The sequence below is a fragment of the Petaurus breviceps genome, unplaced genomic scaffold (assembly GCF_028583685.1).
Source record: "Petaurus breviceps papuanus isolate PSGF00001 unplaced genomic scaffold, PetGlider_PUasm1.0 103, whole genome shotgun sequence".
NCBI classification, from domain to species: domain Eukaryota; kingdom Metazoa; phylum Chordata; class Mammalia; order Diprotodontia; family Petauridae; genus Petaurus; species Petaurus breviceps.
This window is the reverse complement of record NW_027185588.1, coordinates 4,643,564-4,666,466: the sequence shown is the minus strand read 5'-3', so window position 1 is coordinate 4,666,466 and position 22,903 is coordinate 4,643,564. Positions and strand designations below refer to the sequence as shown.

General features: G+C 38.6%; 2 protein-coding genes across 6 annotated transcripts in view; both read right to left on the bottom strand.

Moving 5' to 3' along the window:
* The window catches only part of TIMM44 (translocase of inner mitochondrial membrane 44), a 207,252-nt gene that overhangs the window by 104,974 nt on the left and 79,375 nt on the right, over positions 1 to 22,903 (bottom strand). The gene's annotated exons all lie outside the window — the stretch shown is intronic.
* The window catches only part of ELAVL1 (ELAV like RNA binding protein 1), an 85,073-nt gene that overhangs the window by 49,718 nt on the left and 12,452 nt on the right, over positions 1 to 22,903 (bottom strand). For 3 of the 5 annotated variants that reach the window (XM_069099166.1, XM_069099300.1, XM_069099253.1), the window contains exons 2-3: positions 21,387 to 21,528; positions 2,602 to 2,785 (exon numbers count right to left, since the gene is read on the bottom strand). In XM_069099166.1, the coding sequence (XP_068955267.1) occupies positions 2,602 to 2,785; positions 21,387 to 21,518 (316 nt within the window). In that variant the 5' untranslated portion in view covers positions 21,519 to 21,528. The remainder of the gene's footprint in view (positions 1 to 2,601; positions 2,786 to 21,386; positions 21,529 to 22,903) is intronic. The other 2 variants (XM_069099332.1, XM_069099384.1) reach the window with 1 other exon arrangement.

The following is a 22,903-nucleotide window of genomic DNA, read 5'->3' as shown; positions in this document are numbered from 1 at the left end:
TCAGGCACTATGCATTTATCAAGTGCCTACTGTGTCAGGCACTATGCTAAGCACTGGAGAGACAAAGAAAAGCAGAAGTCCCTGCTATCGAGGAGCTCCCAGTCTAATGGGGAGGAGAACAGTGTATTAATTATCACCAAAGCAAAGCAAGAAGTTACAGGTTGTTTCACTTTTGGCAGAGAACACTTCAGGAGACAACAGGATAAATGAAACACCAATCATACCTTATCATGTTTCTTTGCCAGGATTCAGATCTGTTTTCCAAACTATCTTTTCCCTTCTTTGTCCAGATGGTCTGTAGGATACACTTTAATGTAGAATGTTTCTGCTTGTATTCCACTATTCAACCAGATGTCTGTTGTGATTTTCCCTCTCCAGTTCCTCTATTCCTCACATGAACATACCTTAGCAGCATAAAATGTTACTGCACTTACCCTTTTCACCTATTCTATTTCTTTTGAATAAGCTACTTAATTGGTTGGTTGTTGGCCTTTGCTCTAAGAAGATCAAATGCATCACTATGTTGTGGTCAATGTATAGTGTGTCCAATAGCAGCTGATTAGACCAATACAAACTCAGAAATTTCTACCAAAGGTTAGACACAAATAGCTTAAATGAAGCTATTCAATATGACCCAGCCAGAGCCATAATGCAGTTATTAAGTCTCAGTAATACCTATGAAGTTAAATTTGTCTCTCTGAATTAGGACCACTGGTTTTCATACTTGTCTAAAACTGGTACACTGATGAGGAAATATATGAGGCCAGGGATCATATGACTTGCTCCTTTCTTGGATTTTTTTCTTCTCCTATGAAGTTCTGGGTGCCTCTTCATTCTTCCTTCATTGTGGCTACTCTCTATAGTATTAAGCTTAGGAAATATCCATAGATAGTTTTCTTCCTCCCTCATTCTTTTTATTTTAAAAGCCTCCTCTATTTTTTTTTTAAATTTTCAGTTCCAAATTCTCTCCCTCCTTCCACTCCTCCTTTACCCACTGAGAAGGCAAGAAATAGGACACCCATTACACATAAGAAGTCATGCAAAACATGTATCCACATTAACCACATTAAAACCCTTTTGATTAGATCTACTACAGACCTAGCTAACAAGTGACTTAACCAAGGTCCAGAGAGGTCTTCTCATCTCCAAAATAAGAGGATTTGACTATAAGATCCCTTTTTACAGCTTTAAATCTACAGTGCTGTGATCCATATATAAGCTTGATAAGCCTGTGCTAGACACCTCTCTAAACTGGTGCCCCAAGGTAAGGAAGTCTTCCCACTTGTACATACCAAGTTACTGTCTATATCACTACCTGAGTCTCTCTTCTATTGCTCCTCCTTGCCCCATTCTCAAAGATGGAAGGGACTGCTAGGGATGAGTGTTATAAGGGAATGTCCAAGAGTTCTCTCCATCACAAAGAATTTTATACTTTTCCTCTAAACTTAGGTTTTACTTTCTACCTAAAGACAAAAGACCCTAGAGCTGTTACTCATAGCTGCAGAGATAGCTCTATGAAGCATGAAAGCAGCCAAGGAAGGGAGGAAGAACATTAGGGTAATATGGTTTCCAAACCTGTTTTTGAATTAGAGCTTGCACTGGCTATAGAGCAAAATAAGTGGAAGAAGGGGAGGCAAATAGTCTCTTCCTTAGCTAAAGAAAATCTGAAGTTCTAAGCTCCTACATGCACAATGACATTTTACAAAAATGCCTAATTTTTACTTGTTGCTTTATTCTAAGTTCTTCAGATTCAACTTTACTGATAAACCAACTACTCTACTTCCAAAAGAGGCCACTGGTAGGGGAACACTTCTTTTTCAGTGTATGACTATTTCTTTTCTTTTCAAAGAAATCCTATTTTAAAGAGATGGCCTATTATATTCAAGGAGGGAATCCATATGTAAACTAATAGGTCCAATGTTTTCAGTCTATGTTTAATATAATCCTGGTTTCCCTCCAGGCTTGAGAATTATTCTCATCACAATTCTTGTATTTTAGAGCCACAACCTTCCTAGGAACACGTGCATATTTCCATTTTGCTCTGGGGCCTGGGCTTGGGACCAGAAATCACCAAAAGTAACCTTTACAGTCATGTCCAGGGTGCTGTCATTTTCTTACCTCACAGAGGACACTAAAGTTTCCCATATGAACTTTCTTCCATAAGAACAGAGAAGGAAGCAAGATATAACTTGGAAATCGTAGTCTTCTTTACTCACCTTTCTACTTACCTGATGATGACACCCTTGTTTTAGTCATTTTCTCCTTCCTCATAGCTTGAGAAACCCTTTTTTAAATTTTGTGATACCTTTATTTTTGCTCCACATCCCACACCCATTCTTTATGCATGATTACATGAGTTTGCTATGTCAGAGAGTCAATTTCCCAATCATCTAACAAAAGTCAACGGGAAACAGAATTTGATATTTAAATAAATTTACTTTATAATCAACATTCATTAATGTCCTACTGTGTATATGGAGGGAGAATGGAGTATATAAGGAAGACATATATAATATAAGGAAGACATTCAAATCTCTCTGATGGGAACTACTTAGTATGACTAACACAAATATTTTTTCACAAAAATGCCTAATTTTTTACCTGCTACTTTATCACGAATAAGTTTTGCAGATTCAACTTCACCAATACTGCTAAACAAACTTCGTAATTCATCCTGTGTCATGTTCTGAGGGAGGTAGTTGACAATTAAATTCGTTCTACCGATATCATCCCTGCAATCTTCAGCCATGTGATCTTCATAACCATTAGACATTTTATAAAATATCTGCAAAGAAAAAAAATTAATAAGTTCTTTGTATTCACACTGTAGTACATCAAGACAGAACAAATTTGTACATTTTCACTTAGAAACATTTAAAATCATAAATCCAATACTCTCTTTTAAGAGATATCCTCCATGAAATTAAAAACCCTTCCAACACCAAGCCATCTGAAAAGAAATATGGAATGTCTCTGAGGAACTTTCCCTATTTTTTCCTCTTCTTCAAACTGCTATTGTTGCCTCAAGCTAAAAATGTCAGTGGCTAGATAATACTTGTAAAAGAAGTAATACTGTCATGTACCCAGGCCCAAATCTCATCCATCATACATATCCCTGTAATATCCTTCTAATTTACTAGTGGACAGAGGATAATAATTATACTGAATTGTAATATTCCTGGCAAGAAGTTCTTCTCCCCCTTCATTCTCCGAAGTCCATTTTACAGTGCACAAATTCTGAATGACAAAACTGTTCCCAGAATCTAGGGACTCTACTTGTTTTGTCAGCTGGCTGCACATAATCTTACATTCCTCCCAATCAAAAGTAAATCTAGGAGGTGAAGTGGATAGAGCACCAGTCCTGAAGTCAGGAGGACCTGAGTTTAAATATTACCTGAGACACTTATTATCCGTGTGACACTCAGCAAGTCCTTAACTTGGATGGAAGGAAGGAAGGAAGGAAGGAAGGAAGGAAGGAAGGAAGGAAGGAAGGAAGGAAGGAAGGAAGGAAGGAAGGAAGGAAAATTTAAGGAGCCTGAGTGTTTTATCAGCCCAATCCTATTTAGATGGATTTAAAAGGGCAGCTTAATACATAATGAATGACAGAACTGGGATTTCAAATACTTCAACAGGCTGAAACCATAATCAAAACAAAACCATACAGAAGAATCCACAAGGGGAAATAACGTAAAACCAGCTTGGAAATATAGGTTGAATGAAACTATGAAAACTAAAAAGAAGAAATTGAACATGGATAAAATATAAGGCCACTCATTTACACAAAGAAAATCACATATGAAAGTATAGAATGGTAGAGACTCACTCTGACAAAAACACATATTGAAAAAGATCTGGGGGGCGGCTAGGTGGCGCAGTGAATAGAGCACCAGCCCTGGAGTCAGGAGGACCTGAGTTCAAATTCGACCTCAGACACTTAACACAAAAACCTAGCCATGTGACCTTGGGCAAGTCACTTAATCCCAATTGTCCTCTAAAAAAAAAAAGAAAAGAAAAAGACCTGGGAGGCAGCTAGGTGGCACAACGAATAGAGCACTGACCCTGGAGTCAGGAGGACCTGAGTCCAAATCCGACCTCAGACACTTAACATTTACTAGCCGTGTGACCTTGGGCAAGTCACTTAACCCCAATTGCCTCTCCCAAAAGAAAGAAAAAAGACCTGGGATTTTAGTTGTATAGAAAGTCAATTTGGAAAGAGGTAGAGGAGTGTCCTAAGTGGTATTTAATGAAAGGTCCTTGTGTTATTTAGTACTCTTAATTACTTTGATAAATATATAGATAGCATATTTATAGTCAAGATGGAGGAAGAATTTGATAGGTGACAATACTGGGCCAAAATTCAAGGTGAAATCTTGAAACGATATAAAGTTGTGTACTGGGTTCAAAAAATCAAGTTCACAAGGGGCAGAGATATTGCTAGATAGCAGTTTGTCTGAAAAAGATATGGGGATTTTAGTTGCTAAACTACAATCTAAGTATAAGGCCATACTATGTTATGGCAGAAAAAAAAGCTGATGCATCAAGAGATTATACTACATTAAGAGAGGCATACTGTCCAGATGACAGTCCCTCTATTCTCAGTCCTGATAAGTTTACATTTGGAGCATAGTATTTAATTCTGGAAATCACATTTTATGAAAGGTCTAAATAAGGGTGATAAACTGAAATGTCCAAAGACAGGTGACCAGAGTGATGAAGTGTCAAATTTATTCAGCATTTATCAAGTACCTACTATGTACTAGACCCTAGAAATATAAAGATATACATTCCTTGCTCTTAAAAAGCATACATTCTATTTGGGGGGGAAAGGATGTACAGTAAACACAACATATATGCAAAGTAAATAAAACAAATTCTTGTGGGAGGAGTGGAGGATGGGGGAAGGAGACTACAAATTTGGAAGAAGAGCAAAAGCTTAACATAGGGGATGACACTGAGCTAAAGATTTTGAGGGACAGAGATGGTCATGGAGGGCTGCACAAAGGCACAAGGGCAAGAAAGGGAAGCAGCTGGGTTAGACTATAGACTGCATACAGAGAAGAATGTGAAATCACTCTGGAAAGATGCTCTGGAGCCAAATTGTGATGTGCATTTTATCCACTGAAGTTTCTTGAGCAGGGAAGTGACAGGATCTCAGAAGATCAATTTGGCAGCCATATAAAGGATGGATTAGAGAGGATAGATTGGAGGCAAAAAAGACGATTTAGGAGACTACTGTGGTAGCCTAGGAGAGAAATGATTAGGGCTTGAATTAAGGTGGCAATGTGAGTGCAAAGGATGATATAGGAAATGTGAACCTAGAATTAACAAGCTTTGGTAACTGTGATTAGATATGGAGCATGAAGCAGAGCTAAGTGTTGAAGATGATTCTGAGGCTACCTATTTGGGAGTCCTCAATAGAAACAGGTAAGTTAGGAAGACAAGTGAGTTTTCAGGAAAAGACAATGATTTTTGTTTTGGACATATCTATTTTGGACATAATGACATTGAAATCCCTATGGGAGATTCATTTGGAGTTCCCCAATAGGCAGTCAGTGATGCAGGATTAGAGCTAAGAGGACGCTAGGGCTAGACACATAAATCTGAGAGTCATCTGCATAGAGATGATAAAGTAAAAAGTTGATGAGATCACTAAGGAGGGGTAGGGTAGAGAAAGGACAGGGCCTGAACAGAGGGATAACCATAGGATATCCATGGTTAGGGAACAGGAGAAAATGATGATCCAGAAAGGGAGACTGAGGTCAGACACATAAGAGAACCAGAAGAAAGCAGTGTCACAAAAACTCAGCAAAAATAGAATGCCCAAGAACAAGGAGTGATTAACCATGTCAAATGCAGAAAGTGTAAGAAAAATGAGGACTGAGATTCCTCGCTGCTTACTGAATAAAATCCACATTTTTTAATCCAAGTATCCAAGTGGCTAAGAATTGGAAATCAAGGAGATGCCCATCAATTAGGGGATGGCTAAACAAGCTGTTGTATATGATTATAATGGAATATTATTGTGCTATAGGAAATGACAAGCAGGATGATTTCAGAAAAACCTGGAAAGACTTACATGGACTGATGCAAAGGGAGCAGAACCACAACATTGCACACTATAAAAGCAATACTGTATGATGAAGAATTGTGAATGACTTAGCTATTCTCAGAAATACAATGATCCAAAGGACTCATGATGAAACATGCTATCCACCTCCAGACAAAGAACTGATACTGTCTGAATACTGACTGAAGCATTCTTTCTTCTTTCTTTCTCTCTTTCCTTCTTTCTTTGTCAAGTCTTCTTATACAAAATGAATAATATTGAAATGTTTTACGATTGCACATGCATAACCTATAACAGATTGCTTGCTGTCTCAGAGAGGAGAGGGGAGAAAAGGGGGAGGGAGAGAATTTGGAATTCAAAACTTAAAAAAAAAAAACACATAATTGTGGAAAATATTTTTTTTTAAATGCCTAGCATCCAAGGACCTCAACAACCTGGCTCTGACTTACCTTTCCAAATTTTCTCTCATTAATTACTTTCATGAATTTTATATTCCAACAATGGAAAATCTGCTCCCTAAACTCATCCTGCCCTCCTCTGTACCCATGTCCTTGCTCACGCCACTTTTTATGCCTGAAATACACATCTGTCCATCTTTCATCCCTGTCCCCACCAAGTTTTTCCATCCTCTTATGGAAATTCTGAGCATTTTTGGTCTAACTCAGGTGCTATCTTCTTCATGAAGCATTCTCTCTTCATCCCAAGTAGAAGAGAGTTCCTATTTCCTCATATCTCTAAAGAATACTCAAAACATTGTAATTTGTAATGCAGTTATTTGTGTTTCAGTCCTAGCTGTCTAATTAGATTACAAGCTCCTTGAGGGCAAAGACTATTCTAGTCATATCTTTAGCTCCAGCAGTATCTTGAACATAGGAAGTGCTTAATAAATTAACGTATAAGCTCCTTAAGAGCAAAAACTCTATGTTCTATTTCTTTATATCCTTCCAATGGCCTCGTTTATTGAATGAAAGCATAAATTCATACCCCTAGAGGAAAGGAAGAGAGGAAGAGAAATCTTAGGAGATGGTTATTTGAAAAAAGAAGAAATATCTTGCCTTCTCGATGGGCAAGACAATAAGTGGTGGGGGTAGAGGGCATACTGAAAGTAAAAGAATACTGAATTTTAAAAAATAAAAACTTTTTAAAGAAAGATAAAATATGACACTGGGTAGCTAGGGTACCTTCATTCACCCTCTGGGGCAGTTGTCAAGAGGTGGACAAAACTGACCCTTGAATTGTCTTCAGGTTGTGATTTGCCTGTGGCCCGAAGAAGTCCATCACAGAATATCTTCAAAAGTAATTTTCACTTAAGTGTGTGAAGTGTCATAACCAATTCAACCTGCTCCTTCTTCTTCCCCAATTCCAGTCCAGCAAAAAGTGACTTGCATTCCCCATTCCTCTTTATGGTACTAACTTTCTCCCAGTCAAAACATCAGTCAAGAAACATATTTCATCTTCTCCAGTCTCTCAATAAATATTCAGGCTTAGCAAATAAATAATGCACACTGATTAGAAATTATCCCTTTTTATTAAAGCACTTCAAAGATTCACTAAGATAGAAATCCCAGTACCTCTTTCTTCCTGACCCTGACAAAAGTGTGACTTAAGACAATTTAGACTGAACAATTCAATAAGTTTATTAAGTAATTAGGTCCAAGGCAGTGTTCTAAGGCATTCAGGATACAAAGAGAAAAGTAAAAATAAGCACTCCCCTTCAACGATTCAGAAAATTCTTACTAAGTACCTACCATGTAGCAGGCAACGAATTCACATTCAGAGGGAAAACAACAAGCACCCTGACGAGCAAATCTACAAAATAAATTCAGAGTAATTGGAGAGGCTGATAACAACTGAAGAAAGAAAAGGCCCTCTGAATAGAGTCAGAACTTCCAAGAAGGGAGATGAGGGATCCCAGGGATAGGAGATAACCACTGCAAAGTAAAAAATGCAGGAGAGAATATATATGAAGAACAGCAAGTAGTGTTTAGCTAGAATATGGACTATGTTGGCAGAGTAACATGAAATCAGCTTGGAAAGAGATGGGAGCCAGATTGTTATCTATCTACCTTACTATCCACCTAATCTTGTTGTTATATTAAATTTATAGAAGGAACTCACCATGTCCTGGTAAGTTTGATGCCCTACAGTGAGAGCCCAGTTCATGGCAGGTGCTTCTAGCCTGCTGAAGAAAAATTCAGCAGATTCCCCACTCGGCAGCAGCCCCTCCACCCAAGGGACCCAGAGCTCCTGAGCCACCAGGACTCCATTGTCCCCAGCAGCAGTCTGGGGCCTTCTGCTGCATGCTCTGGCTCATAGATTTCTTTCTTTTTCACTTACTTCTTTGTTTCTTTCTTTCTTTGCCTTTTGGAGAGCAATTAGGGTTAAGTAACTTGCCCAAGGTTACATGGCTAGTTTTTTTGTGTGGGTGTTAAGTGTCTGAGGACAGAACGGAACTCAGGTCCTCCTGACTCCGGGGCAGGCGCTTTCACTCACTGCACCACCTAGCCGCCCCTTCTGCATAGATTTCCTGTTCCTCTTAATTTGGGAACCCAAGAAAAAGTCAAGTTTTCCTGAGCCTAGATATGAGAGTAGATGACATAAGAGATCAAGTCTTTTCCTAGTAGTTGGGCAGAAAGTCTATCATCTACAATTTGCCTGTCTGGTCCATTAGGACACAGAAGACTAGGGTTCTATCTAGTCCCAGCAGGCAATATCCAGGGAAATGTTGAATTCAAGGCTCAGTGAACCTCAGTTTTCTCTCCTTCCTCCTGAAAATCCAGAGACTTTTTACTCATGAAGTATGGGTGATATCTGGGGAGGACATGTTGAATATCTCTGGATTAATGTCCATTTTGAGTTTTTTTTGGTTTTATTATCTGATTCATTCACATTTAGTTGGAAAGATGCAAATCTACTTAGCGTTTTGGAAATCAAACAAAGGCTATGATTTGTCATTTTGACCTGGACTGATTTTTCATCTGTAATGTTTTGTATTACTGTGTTTGAGCTAGATGATAAACTTTTGTTTCTGCAGATGTTGTTTCCATGTGATGACATATCAATGACATATTTGATGACACACCTGCTAAGTTTCTGGCAATTATGGAAATCCTTCAAATAAATTTAGTAGGCACTGGTACATGGATCTAGATTGTCTATCACTGTTGTTCTGCTCTTAAAGTCAAATGATAATAACAGTGTTAGAATCTGGCCAAGTGTCCATCAATACCTCCAGCTTAAATGGATTCCTGTGGTTAATGGGGAAGATTGTCATAAAGCTGAGAAGTTAGCATCTGACCTCTGCCTGATGATCTCCAATGAGGGGGGGACCCACCATCTCCCAAAACAGTCCATTTCATGCCTGGATAGCTCCAATTGCTATGAAATAGAATGGAAGAATTGCTATGAAATAGAACGTGCTCTTTTGAGCACAATGACTATCTCATATTTGTATTTATAGGCCCAGCACCTAACATAGTACCTGCAATATAGTGAGTGCTAAATAAACGCTTATTTGTTGATTCAAGTTTTCCTTCTAGCAGACCTTGCCTCATGCTTTACTGAGAACATAGAGATTACTTGCAGGCAGCTCTCTCTTATTCCATTCTCTATAATCTTATAATATTTAGTTATCATCCCTCACTCACTCCTCTTCTATTCCAGTCTCTGATTCAGATGTAGCCCTTCTCCTCTGCAAGGGCAAGCTTTTTAGAACCTTAATTTACAACTGCTTTACCCTTAACCCTATGTCCCCTGTCTTATCCAGCATACTGAATCCTCAATCATCCCCTTTCTTTAATTTCTCTTTATTTAATGATTCTGTCCTACTGACTTCCTTGGCTTCAGACTGTTAAGGGCTTTAAATACCAAACAGAAGAGACTGTATTTTATCCTAGAGGCAACAAGAAGCCACTGATACTTCCTGGGCAAGGAAGTGACATGATCAGACCTGTGCTTTAGGACAATTATTTTGGTAATGGTATGTAGGGAGACCAATTAGAAGGCTATTAAAATAGTCCAAGCAAGAGAGTAATTAAGGACCTGAACTAGGGTAATGTTTGTGTGGGTGGGTAGAAAGAAGGGAATGAGTGTGACAGATGTTGTGGAGAATTGCCAAGACTTGGCAATTAAATGAATATAAGGAGTGAGAAAGGGGGATAAGTTTAATATATTCTGAAGTTATGAATCTGAGAAACTGGAAGAATGGTGATGCCTTTGACAAAAAGGGTTTTAGGAAAGACAGAATGAGTTCCATCTAGTCATAATGAGTTTGAAATATCTATGGGGGATCCAGGTGCAGCTGGCGGTTGATGATGCAGAACTCAGTAAAGAGATTAAGACTGGATATGTAGTTTTGAAAATAATCTTCACAGTGATAACTGAACCTACAGGGAATGATGAGACAAGATCACCACAGGGCTCAGAACTAAGCTCTCAAGTAAACACATGGTTGGGGACAGGAGGAGACAGAGGATGATGACAAAAAAAGGATGAGAAACATTAAACAGTACATGAAATGTCAGAGGAGAAAAGTATCTAAGAAGAGGATATGGTCAAAGGCCTCAGAGTCCAAAAACCTGAGAACTCGGAAAAGGACAATGGATTTAGTAATCAGATTCAAGATTCCTAGGCTGTGAGACCTGAAAGTCCTTAGAGATCATCAGGTGTAATCTTATTTTAATAGTTATCAGCTGAGGAAAGGTAGGGCTGTGTGGTGGAGAGAGAAGCAGTCTCCAACACAGAAGACCAAAGTGCCAGTCCTGCATTATACATGCTAGCTGTGCAACTCTGAGCAAGTCACTCAACCTCTCAGTTCTCCAAGCAACTTTCTAAGACCATTAAATTATACAAAATTGCTGGTCTGTCTTAGTAGGGGGAATTTCATCACATAGAATTCCTTACTCCAATGAAATCACAGATCCAAACTCTCCTATTCCTATGTCCAAAAAGGAAAAAAAAAAAACCCCTAGAAAGGGAAAGTAACTTTCCCAAGGTCACACTACAACTATGAGGAAAACTAAAAAAGCTTCAAACAAACCCAGGTCTTCAGACTCTGAATTAAGTGTTCTTTCCACTAGACCATGGTACTAATAAATGAGTAATAATAATAATAATAATAATAGCTAGCATTTATAAGTACCTACTATGTGCCAGGCACAATATTTACAGTTACCTCATTTGATCCTCACAACAACTGAGGGAGGTAAGTACTGTTATAATCCCCATTTTACAACCGAAGAAAACTAAGGCAAACATAGGTAAAGTGACTTGCTCAGGGTCCCATAGCTAATAAGCACCTGAGCCTGGATTTGACCTCAGGTCTTCCTAACTCCAAGGCTAGCATTCTATCCACTGAGCACCCTAACTACCACAGATAAGGAAATATGCAAAAATTTTAAAAGAATGAACTGTTCTCTTGGGCAGAGTGATGAGGCCTAAGAGAAGAAGTCTGGCATTGTAGATACTGTGCAGGGCCTGGAGTTACAAAGATCTGGGAACAGATGCTTCCTCTGACTTAACAGGTAAGAGAACCTGAGCAAGTTACTTAACCTCTGTGCCCAAGTCAATTTCCTAGGACGTCTACTAAATCATGGATTGTTGGTTGGTTGGTTGAGGAGTTCCCACAAGGAGTACCTTCCCATGACAAAATACTTAGGTGACACAGAAGAGAAAACACAAGCTAGAATTCTCTTCTCCCCCAAATTAAAATCAATATTAATAATGCCCTTACTCACAAAGAGGACCTGTTCAGAGCTTTACTATGAGCATCACTAATTTTTCTCAGATCCTTGACCTTGCTAGAAGATATCATTCCATTATAATACTAAGAATAGGTCCATGCCAGGATACAGATTATGTAATACATATAGACCTGCAAAATTCAAACACATTCTCTCTCACTAATAGACAGTAATGATTAGGAAACCTCAGTTTAAACATTTAATTAACAGAAGTGTAAATTATCTTTCTACCTAGGAAATTACTTTTAAAAAGCTCCTCTGAAGATCATAATAAACTGAAAAGAATTTCTAATATTTTGGAGAACCACTATAAAGAAAGTACTGGAAACTGATGCATAATGAGAAGAAATCCTGAGGAAGCTCCCAGCTAATTAAAAATAGCCCCAGCTGTGGAGCTCATCAGACCCACCTCTTAGCCAAAGATGTCACTGTTAGTGCTACAGAAAGAAAGGCTGATATTGTCTAAACTGCAATGTTTCCAACAAACATGTTTCAGCTCTGAAAAAAACAGGAAGAAATGAACCAACTTTCCCACAAGTCTTTCCACAGAACTCAGTAAAGAAATGTTTGGAGGAATTATCAAGGACTGTTCTAATGGTCACTGACACAGTAAAACTGTGTCAAAGTAAATGCACATGTCATAAAAAAAAGTTCCCCAATACTGGGCTTAAAATATATATGCTGACTACTTCCAAAGCTTGAGTAAAATGTAAAGAAAATTTGTTTCACTGGTGATGTTGCAAAAATTTAGAATAAAGAAGCAAGCACTGTAAAAGAGAACACATACCAATTTGCAAAGAAATTGTCTTCCAAACATTCATTTACAATGATTATTTGGATTCCAGACCCAATATTCCTTACTGATCTAATGTTATTAAAGTCCCATCTGGTTCAAGAAAGTCTATTTAATCCATCAGGTATTTAAGTCCCTCAATTTCAGGCTGTGTTCAGGGTCTGAGGATAAAAAATATTTGAACAAATACCATTATAAAGATCAGTTTGATTCACTAAGGTTACTTCCATGTCCCATGGAGAAAAGAGGGATACACACACACACACACACACACACACACACACACACACACACACACACACATTTTATTTTTTGAAAGGGAAATCCTGCATAACAACTGGTAACAGGCTTCTAGAAGTTTGGACTAAAATTAGACCTTGAAATAACAATAACTGACAGAAGAGTTATTAGGATTTGGTGTCAGAAAAAGTTTCCAGTCCTTGACTCCTCACTCCTACTCCTCCAACATAGGCATCAGTTCCCAAATGTTATTTCTGTGTACAATCTACATTTTCTCTTATGTCTTTCTCCTTCTCTAAACTTACACAGCCACCCTTCTATTCCAAGCCCTCATCACCTTTCACCTCAAGTGCTTCTTAAACTGTGGGTCCTTAAGAAGCGCTGAAGGGGTTGCAAGCAGAACAAGTTTAAGAAGTCCTGAGTCCTAGACTAATGTAACAACCTTCTAATTAGTCTCACTGTCTCAAGTCTCTTCCCATTTCAATCCATCTATCCTTCACACTGCTGCCAATTTGATTTTCCTAAAGTACAAATCTGACCAGCAATAACCCTAGTCAGTAACCTATCCCATAGGATAATATATAAATATATGTTGTTCAGAATTTGAAACCCTTCCCAGCCTGGCCCCACACAAACTTTCTAGCCTTCTGCACACTACCTGCCTTTAAGTACATTATGGTCCAGGTAAACTGGCCTTCTTATTGTCCTGCATACCCAGCACATCACTTCCTGCCTTTTTATTGTTTGTCCCTCATGCCTAAAAGCCCTCATTCCCTTCAAGGTTCAACTCAATTGCCACCTTCTACATGAGGCTTTTCCTGATTCCCCCACCCCTCAGCTACTAACTGCATTCCCTGAAAAAGGACATTCTATTTTGTATATACTCACACATGGAGATGTCTCCCCCAACTAGACTGTAAACTCAAGGACAAAGACTTTTCACTTTGCATTTGTATCCCTAGCCCCTGGCACATAGTAGGTGTTTAATGATTACTGATGACTACCTATGCACTTAACCTTTCAGGCCTCAGTTTCCTCACCTGTAAAATGGAGAAGAGATATAGATTAGATAACCTTGAAGTCCTCTTCTATCTCTAAATGACAATATAACACTTTAAAGTTTGTATAGCACTTTAGGTACAGGATTGGAGGCTAAGTTACAAAAGTAATTAGTATAAACAATTTACAAATAAGGACACTGAGGTTCAGAGAGGTTGTGACTTACCCATCATCACAAATTAGTGAATGTCAACATTGGGATGTGAACCTAAATCTCACTGAATCAAAGTTGAGGATGTGGCACAGTACAAAGGATGCTGACCCTGGAGTCAGAGGACCTGGTTTCAGATCCTGCCCTGACACTTACAACTTGGGGGATCTTTGGTCAGTCACTCATGTTCCCTAAGCCTCAGTTTCTTCATCTGTAAAAGAAGGAAGCGAACTAGATAGCCTCTGAAGTCTTTTATAACCACTGGTCTACAAAGCCACAACCGGCCACTATGTAGCAGAGTGGGTTGAACTGGATAAACAGAAAAGATGCCCCATCGGGAAGGACCAAGAAGGGTACCTTTCAGGGGCTGAATGGGCCTCATGGAGTAGATGCTCATCTCTTGTGCATATGACAACTTCAGAGTTAGACTTGAGAGAACTTATGACTCAATGCCGTGGAGAAGACATGGGTCCAGGTCCCTACTGGTTCTGGCACTAGTTGTGTGGACATAGGCAAGTCATCTAATGTCTCTGGCTGCTCATGTGTAAGAAGAGAAATGGTAATCACTTTGCTGCCTACCTCACAAGGGTACTGGTGAGGCACACACCATATAAACTGCCAAGCACCATGAGAAGAAAGTGTTGGAAGATCATATGACCGCACTGTCTTAGTTTCCTTCTACAAAATGAACGCATTAAATGATTTCTAAGGTCCCTTCCAACTCAAAATCTATGATCTTGTGAACCGCAAAGTTCTAGGTCTTAGCAAAATCTGAGACTACTGTCTGCTGGGCTGAAGAGCCCAGAATTTATGAACTCTTCATCCCAGCCTTTTCACCAGCTTCCAATGGCTATTTTTTCTAAAGTCTAACACAATCTTTACTGGAAATAGTATTTTTTAAATATTTTACTTAATTTCATTGTAAGGACTTGTTGATGTTGTTCAATTGTATCTGACTCTTTATGACCGCATGGACCATATCAAATCAATGCTGTTCATAGGGTTTTCTTGGCAAAGATACTGGAGTGGTTTGGCATTCCCTTATCCTAGTACATTAAAGCAAATAGAGGTTAAGTGACTTGCTCAAGGTCACACAGCTAGTAAGTGTCTAAGGCTAGATGTGAACTCAGGCCTTCCAGTCTTCCGGACTAGGGCTCTATCCACTGATTCACCTAGCTACTTTGAATTGGAATTATCTAAATCATCTAATCGTTATATCTCACAAGAAACGAAGTAATAGAATAGTACAGTGGAAAAAACACTGGACTCTAAATCAGGAAGTTATTTTGTGTAATGGACCTCTGGCATTCAAAACCCCATATGAACATATTAGCTGTGTAACCTTAATCAAGTTACCTTCTGAGCCTCAGTTTCCTCAAAAATAAAAGTGATAACAATGCTTACACTACCTAAGCCAAAGAGTTGTCCTAGGAAAATGCCTCGTAAACATAAAGTACTGTTAATCCCAGTCATTAATTCCCTGCGGGGCCCAATTGTTTTCATTTTGGGGAAAGAGGATTGAGAAGTGAGAAGATATCACCATATAATAGAAAAGGCACTGAAATTACAGTCTGAGGACCTGGGCTAACATTTTGGTTCTCCGCTTCAGCTTCTCCCTCTACAAAATAAAAAAGGTTGAACTAAGATCAGGGGTTCTTAACATGGGGTTTCATGGAAAGATTTCAGGTGATCCATGGACTTGAATAGGAAAAAAAAATTACATTTTTATTTCAGTATTACTGGTTTCCTCTGTAATACTATGCATTTTATTTTATGCACATTATTCCAAGAAGGGGTCCACAGGTTTCACTGGAATGCCTCACAAGGTCCATTACCAAAATAGGCCTAGAACCCTTGTCTTACCCTAAAGCAGGCCCCTATTACCTCAAACCTAGACTACTGAAATAGTCTTCTGGTTGGTCTCCCTACTTCAAGTCTTTCTCTACTCTAATTCATCCTTCACTCAGCTGTCAAATTGATCTTCCTAACATGCAAGTCTGACCACATCATTCCCCAATTCAATAAACCCTAGTGGCTCCCTATTATAACCTCCAGAATCAAATATAAAATCCTGTTTGGCTATTAAAGCCCATCACAACGTGGCCCCTTCCTATATTTCTAGTCTTCTTACATTTTACTCTCATGTATATGTTTTAGAATCTAGCAACATATGCCTTCTTATAGTTCCTTAAATACAATACTCCATTTCCCAACTCTATGCTTTTTAATAGATATCCTCCAAGCCTAGAATGCACTCACTCTTCACCTCTGCCTACTTGCTTCCTTCAAGACTCAGCTCAAATCCTGTTATCTGCAGGAGGCCTTTCCTAGTCCCCTCAGCTGTTGAGTGCCTTCTCTCTGAGATTATCTCCTACTTACACTATATATAGTTTGTAAGTACATAGTTGCTTACATGTTGTCTCCCTCATTAAAATATGAATTCTTTTGGAATAGAGACCACATTTTTGCCTTTCTTTATGTCCCTAATATTTAGCACAGTGCCTTAACAATGTAAGGGCTTAATAAATGTTTGCTGACTGACTAAATTCCCAGGCTAATTGAACTCTAAGAGCCCTTACATAAATATAAGGAAACATTTTTATTTTATTCAACCTATTCTTCATCAACAGCCTTAAGACATAAACAACCTGACACTTTCATGTGTACTTACCTAAAGAAGAAATGATTTCAGTAAGTATCTCCCAACTGACATGGATCACAATCCTCTTTCCTGTTCCACACCCCCCCCTTAACCCTCACCCCTCAAGATTAATAGACAGTTTCATGAATTGCTATGGTCAAAAAATGTATCACCCTATGGCCAATCCTCTAGTGATGAGCCCCTTCACACTTAGCAGGCAAAAAAAGCAGACACCATTCCTTATTTCCAAGCCTTTCTGGCTTGGTAGCACCAGACAGAGCTAATTTTGCAATAGCAAAGCCTTCTTCAAGAATTCTGGGTCAAGTTCAACATTAATATAGTGAACCCTCAGGAAAAGGGGAAATCATCAATTGCCTCCTCCTTTTCATAACTAAATTCCTGAAAAAAAAGCTTTCTACATCTGATACTTCCACTTCTTCTCATTCTCTTCTTAGCTCTCCTCAATATGGTTTCTAAACTCTACATTCAAATGAAAGTGATCTCTTCAAAGTTACCAATGATCTCTTTAAAAAAAAAAAAACCATTTTATTTGCTTTAACCAACCAAAATCTGCCTTCTCTCTCCCACCCCCAATGAAAACACATAGAAAACAAAACCCATTAAAACATGTATGGTCAATCAGAACAAATTTCTACATTGGTTATGTCCAAAAAGAATTTCTTATTCTGCAATGAGTCCTTCACCTCTCTCATCAGGAGGTGGGTAGTATGTTTTGTCATTAGTCCTCTGGAATCCTATTTGGTCATTATGCTGATAAAGAGTTCGGCACAATAATACTCCATCACCCATATTCATCTACTCTCCAATATATAAGCATCCCCTCATATTTCCATTCTTTGTCACCTCAAAAAGAGTTAAAAAATATTTTTGCATATCCTTCGTTTGTTTTCCTTAAGACTAATCCTTAACTTACCTCTCTAAACTCCTCCTCTCCCTTCTTCCAATTCCCTATTTTTCTATTGAGTGATATATTTCTATACTCAACTCTGTGTGTGTGTTTTTTTCCTTCTTTTGACCAGTTCAGATCAGAGTGAGATTCAAGTGTCAGCAGCTCCCCCAACCCCTCCTGATTTGTATAGATGTCTACTTGCATACCCTGATCATAGCCTCCCTTCTCTCCCCTTTCATCATGCATTTCATTCTCCTCTTTCCATTCTTCTCTTAAGACCATCAAGACATAACAGAACCACTGCCAGGCCTCATCCAATTGGACTCCCTCTATGACCGCTTATGTTAGGGTTCAGAGGAAACCTATTTCCTCATATTTAAATGTAAGCAGTTTATCTTTGTTCTTTGTCATTGTTTATTCACGTTTAAATTTTTTTTTAAAGCAATTGGGGTTAAGTAACTTGCTCAAGATTACACGGCCAGGTGTTTCTGGGTGGGTGCTAAGCGTCTGAGCCCAGATTCGATCCCCATGTCATCCCGACACTGGGGCCAGTGCTCTTACTCGCTGTGCTACCTGGCCGCCCCTCATGTTTAACTTTTAATGTTTCTCTTCACTGCTGTGATTGAACTCATAGTTTCTGCACAGATCTGGTCTTTTCATCAAGAATACTTGAAAATCCTCTATTTCATTACAAGTCCATTTCTACCCCCTTCCTGAGTTTTGTTGGGTAAGTTATTCTTAGCTGTAAGTCCACACATAACCTTTACCTCCTGAAATACTAAATTCCAAGCTCTCTGCTCCTTTAGAGTTCTGTGTCTTTAATCACACATGATCCTCACTTTGATGCCTTAGTGATTGATTTCTTTCTTTCTGGCTGCTTGCAGTATTTTTTTTCTTTTACTTGAAAACACTGGATTTTGGTGACAATATTCCTGGGAGTTTTCATTTTAGCGTTTCTTTCAAGAGTTAGATTTTTTCTATTTCTACTTTGACCTCTGGTTCTAAAAGATGTGTGCAGTTATCTTTTAAGATTTCTTGAAACGTGGTCTTATTTGGTCATGGCATTCAGTCCACTGATTCTTAATTTTTTTCTTCTCAACCTGTTTTCCAGGTCAATTGTTTCTGCTATGAGATAACTTAGATTTAAATTTTTTTTTTTTTGTCTTTTGACTTTGTGTTTTCTTGTTGCCTCACTGATTCACTGGCTTCCATTTGTTCCATTCTAATTTTCAGAGTTTACTGCTTGGGCAAAGTTTTGTACCTCTTGTTCTAAGCTGTTAATTTCCTTTCAAGTCTGTCTTCCATACCTCTTATTTCTGTTCCAATTTTTTCTTCAAGTGCTCTCATTCTATTTATAAGAATTTTTTTTTTTTTGCTTTTTGGAGGGGTGAAGCTAGGGCAATTGGGATTAAGTGACTTGCCCAAGGTCACAGCTAGGGAACATTTTAACCCTTAAAAAAAAATCCTGCTTTGTTTCTTCCAGGCATTCTAGTTGAGTCTTGTTTCTAAACTAAGATTTTTCACTGAGGTTTTGCCATAGAGGTAGTGGAATCATTCTCTTCTTCTGGATTTGAAGCTTCCTTGCCAACATAACAGCTCTTTTAAAAACATGGAGAATGGACAGTTTCACTGTAATCCCTCCCTATGCATTCCTTATTCCTTCTAAACCAGGAGTTCTTGTCTTTTTTATGTCCTGGATCCTTTTGGCAGTCAGTCTGATGAATCCTACAGCTCTTTGTCACAAGAATATTTTCAAATGCACAAAATAAAGTACACAGGATCACAAAGGAAAACAAACGATTATATTGAGTTAGAAATGTAGTTTGGTAGGGACTTTTTCACTTTTGCCTTTGTGTCCCCAACACATAGCAGTACCTGGCACATAACAGGTGTTCAATAAATGCTTGCTAACTGATTGATCTAGAATGTGGGAACTGGTACCAGTCATCAGGGATAAATGGGGAAGAAGAGGAGGGAGAAGGAAAAGAAAAGAAGAAAAAAATTTTACTGTGAGCACTCAATACCCTCCACAATTTGGCAACATCCTGATTTTTCAGTCTTATCTCACTTTCCTGAAGCTACTAACACCTACTACTCAGGTGTTCTTAACTTGGTGCCCACAGACCTCCCAGGAAAACCATGGTCAGATTTTAGGAAGTCTATGAATCTGGATGGGAAAAAAAAAGTTACATCTTTATTTCGACTAAATTCTAATTGAAATTTAGCACTTCCTTCAATTATAAAATTGTGTAACAAACCATAGTAATATTAGCTGTATTTGTCTTCAATAGGAATCACAGACACTTTCATACAACATCACATCATGACCACTCCAGTTTAATGTTCTTATTTAACCTAAACAACAACAGCCTCCAAACAATGATAGGTCTTTAGAAAATAAAATGTAACTTTAACTTTCCTATGTACATTAAACACATTCTCGTTTTAACATATTAATAAAACACATATTCCTAGATTATAAATTTATTTAATATTTTGATAACATATTTTAATAACTGATTCCTTTGTAATCTTGTGTATTTTATTTTATGTGTTTATTATTTTGAGAAAGGGTCCATGAGGCTTCACCAGATTGCCAAAGAAATTCAATGATACACACCAAAAGATTAAGAATCCCTGCCCTAACAAGACTATTCTCTGACCCCCAAATATTTGTCTTGTACAGCTCTCCAACCTCCAAGCCTTTATTCAAGCCTGGAATGTCTTCTCTACTTGCCTTTTGGGTAATTGCTACTCAAACTTTAAAAACGAATTGAAATGCTATCCCCTCCACGAAGCCTTTCCTGATCCGCTTAGTGAGTTACTATCTTCACTATCAGACATATACAGCACTTTGTTTTTCAATGCACTTATGTAACATCCATGATGGTTATCTGCTTTTGCATTTTATCCCCTTACTAGACCAGGAGCACCAAAAAGGATAAGGACCGCATATCATCCAGAAACTATCTTACCCAATGCTGAACATAGTACACTGCATCGTACCACAGTACACTGAACACCTAAGTGTTAACTTATGTTAGTAAAGTGTTAACTGAATGGAAAGTTATGCAATAGAAGTTAGTAAAGTAAAAGTAAGTATATGAGCAAAATTTCAGTGACATAGTCACAGATTGAATCAATTAGAGAAGTAAAGATAAGGAAACCAAACCCTAAAACTAGACTACCCCCACCGAACAGCTGCTCTACTAGGTCATTCCAGCTGCTGAAATCTGATAGACAAATTCACACAATCCCCCAATCTAGATCCACTGCAAATTCATGGAATTTCATCATAAATGGGTCCTCACTGATACATGGTAATCCTTTTATTCTTCCTTTATTGACTCCATTCCCCACAGTGGCTTTATAGTATTCCCTACCCTTTTACTCTAGGGAGTATCTATGATCCTATGACCTCGTCTCCTACTTCCCTCTTACTAAGCAGATAGGTGATACAATGGATAGAACACTGGACCCAGAGTCAGGAAGACCTGAATTCAAATATGGCCTCACACACTTACTATGTGACCCTGGGCAAGTCACTTAGTCTCTGTCTGACTCTCCTCATCTGTAAAATGGGGATAATAATAGCACCTACCTCCCAAGTAGGTTTTTTTAGGACAAAATGAGAAAATATTTGTGAAGCGCTTTGTAAACCATAAAGCACTATACAAATGCTAGCTATTATTATTACTTTACAGAGGAAACAAAAAGCCACCATTGTGAGCTGTCTCCCCTTCTCCACACCTTGAAATCCCTCTATATCATCCCCCATTCTCACCTGCTTTGCTTCAAACTCTGGGGAAGAGGTGGTCCTTCCTGTCAAGATCAACCTCTCTACTTGTGCCCTTGATCCCATCCCCTTTTTCTTCTTCGATCTTGTTCTCTCAATAATGCCTTCATTGTCTTTCATCTTCAATTTCCTTATCCATTGAGGGGGGGGGGTAAAAGGGAAAGTGAACAAGCATTTATTAAGCACCGACTACATGCCAGGCACTGTGCTAAGTGTTATACAAATAATTCATTTGATCCTCATAACAACCCTGAGAGGTAGGTGCTACTATTATCCCCATTTAACAGTTAAGGTAAGTGAGTTAGAGGTTAAGCGACTTGCCCAAGATCACACAGTTGGTGTGTGAGGTCAAATTGGAACTCAGGTCTTCCTGATTCCAGGTCCAGCACTCTATCCACACTGTACTCTCTAGCTGCCACTGGCTCTTTCTTATTTCCTACAAATAGCTCTAAGGCTCCCTATCCTTAATAAACATTCAACTATCCTTGCCATGTCCTCAAACTATCATCCTACAATTCTCGTCCTATTCACTGTCAAAACTCCTAGGAAATCAGCTAAACTAACTGCCTCCATTTCCTGGCTCCCATTTCAGGCCCTAGCAATCTGGCTGAAACTTACTTTCTCAAAAGGTTCACAATGAAATCTTCAATGCTAAATCCAATAGTCTTTCTCAGTTCCCATTTTACCAAACCTCTCTATGGTTTCTGACACTTCTGATCATCCCTTCCCCTCCTGGATACCTGGTTCCTCCCTTGGCTTTCATAATACTGGTCTCTCTTGGTTCTCCTCTACCTGCAGGACAGCTCCTTCTCAGTCCCTTTTGTTAGTTCAAACAAGGCATAGTGGTATAGTAGGTGAAAAAATGCTAGATTTAGGGTTAGAGGGCCTGATTTCAAATTCCAATTCTGCTACTTACCACTTATGGAGTAGCCTTGGGAAAACATTTAACCAACCTCTTTGGGCTTCAGTTTCCTCATCTATAAAATAAAGAAGTTGGACTAGTAGATTTCTAAGGTCTCTTGGAGATCTAAATCCTATGATTAATCAACTCAATGCCTGACAGACAGGTGATTAAACTCAAGATGTAGACTGAGACTTTTTTTTGTACATGGTTAATGTAGGGAATTTATTTTGCTTGACTATGAATATGTTACAAACACTTTGTTTTTCTTTTTCTAAAGGAAGAGGTGATGGGGAGAGGGCAAAAAAATAAGATTTTTTAATTGAAAAAATGTTTAAAGAAAATTTTAAAATCCCATGATCATCATCTCCACCTCCACTGCCTACTTCAAGAGGCTTCAGCCCTGGAGCCTGCTGTCCTGATTAAAGATGGCTGGCAGCACCATTTCTTTAGCATATCTGAAGTACTTAATACAAATTCATTCTCTCTCTCTCTGTCTCTCTCTCTCTGTCTCTCTCTGTCTCTGTCTCTCTCTCTCTGTTTCTCTCTCTCTCTGTCTCTCTCTCTGTCTCTCTCTCTCTCTCTCTGTCTCTCTGTCTCTCTC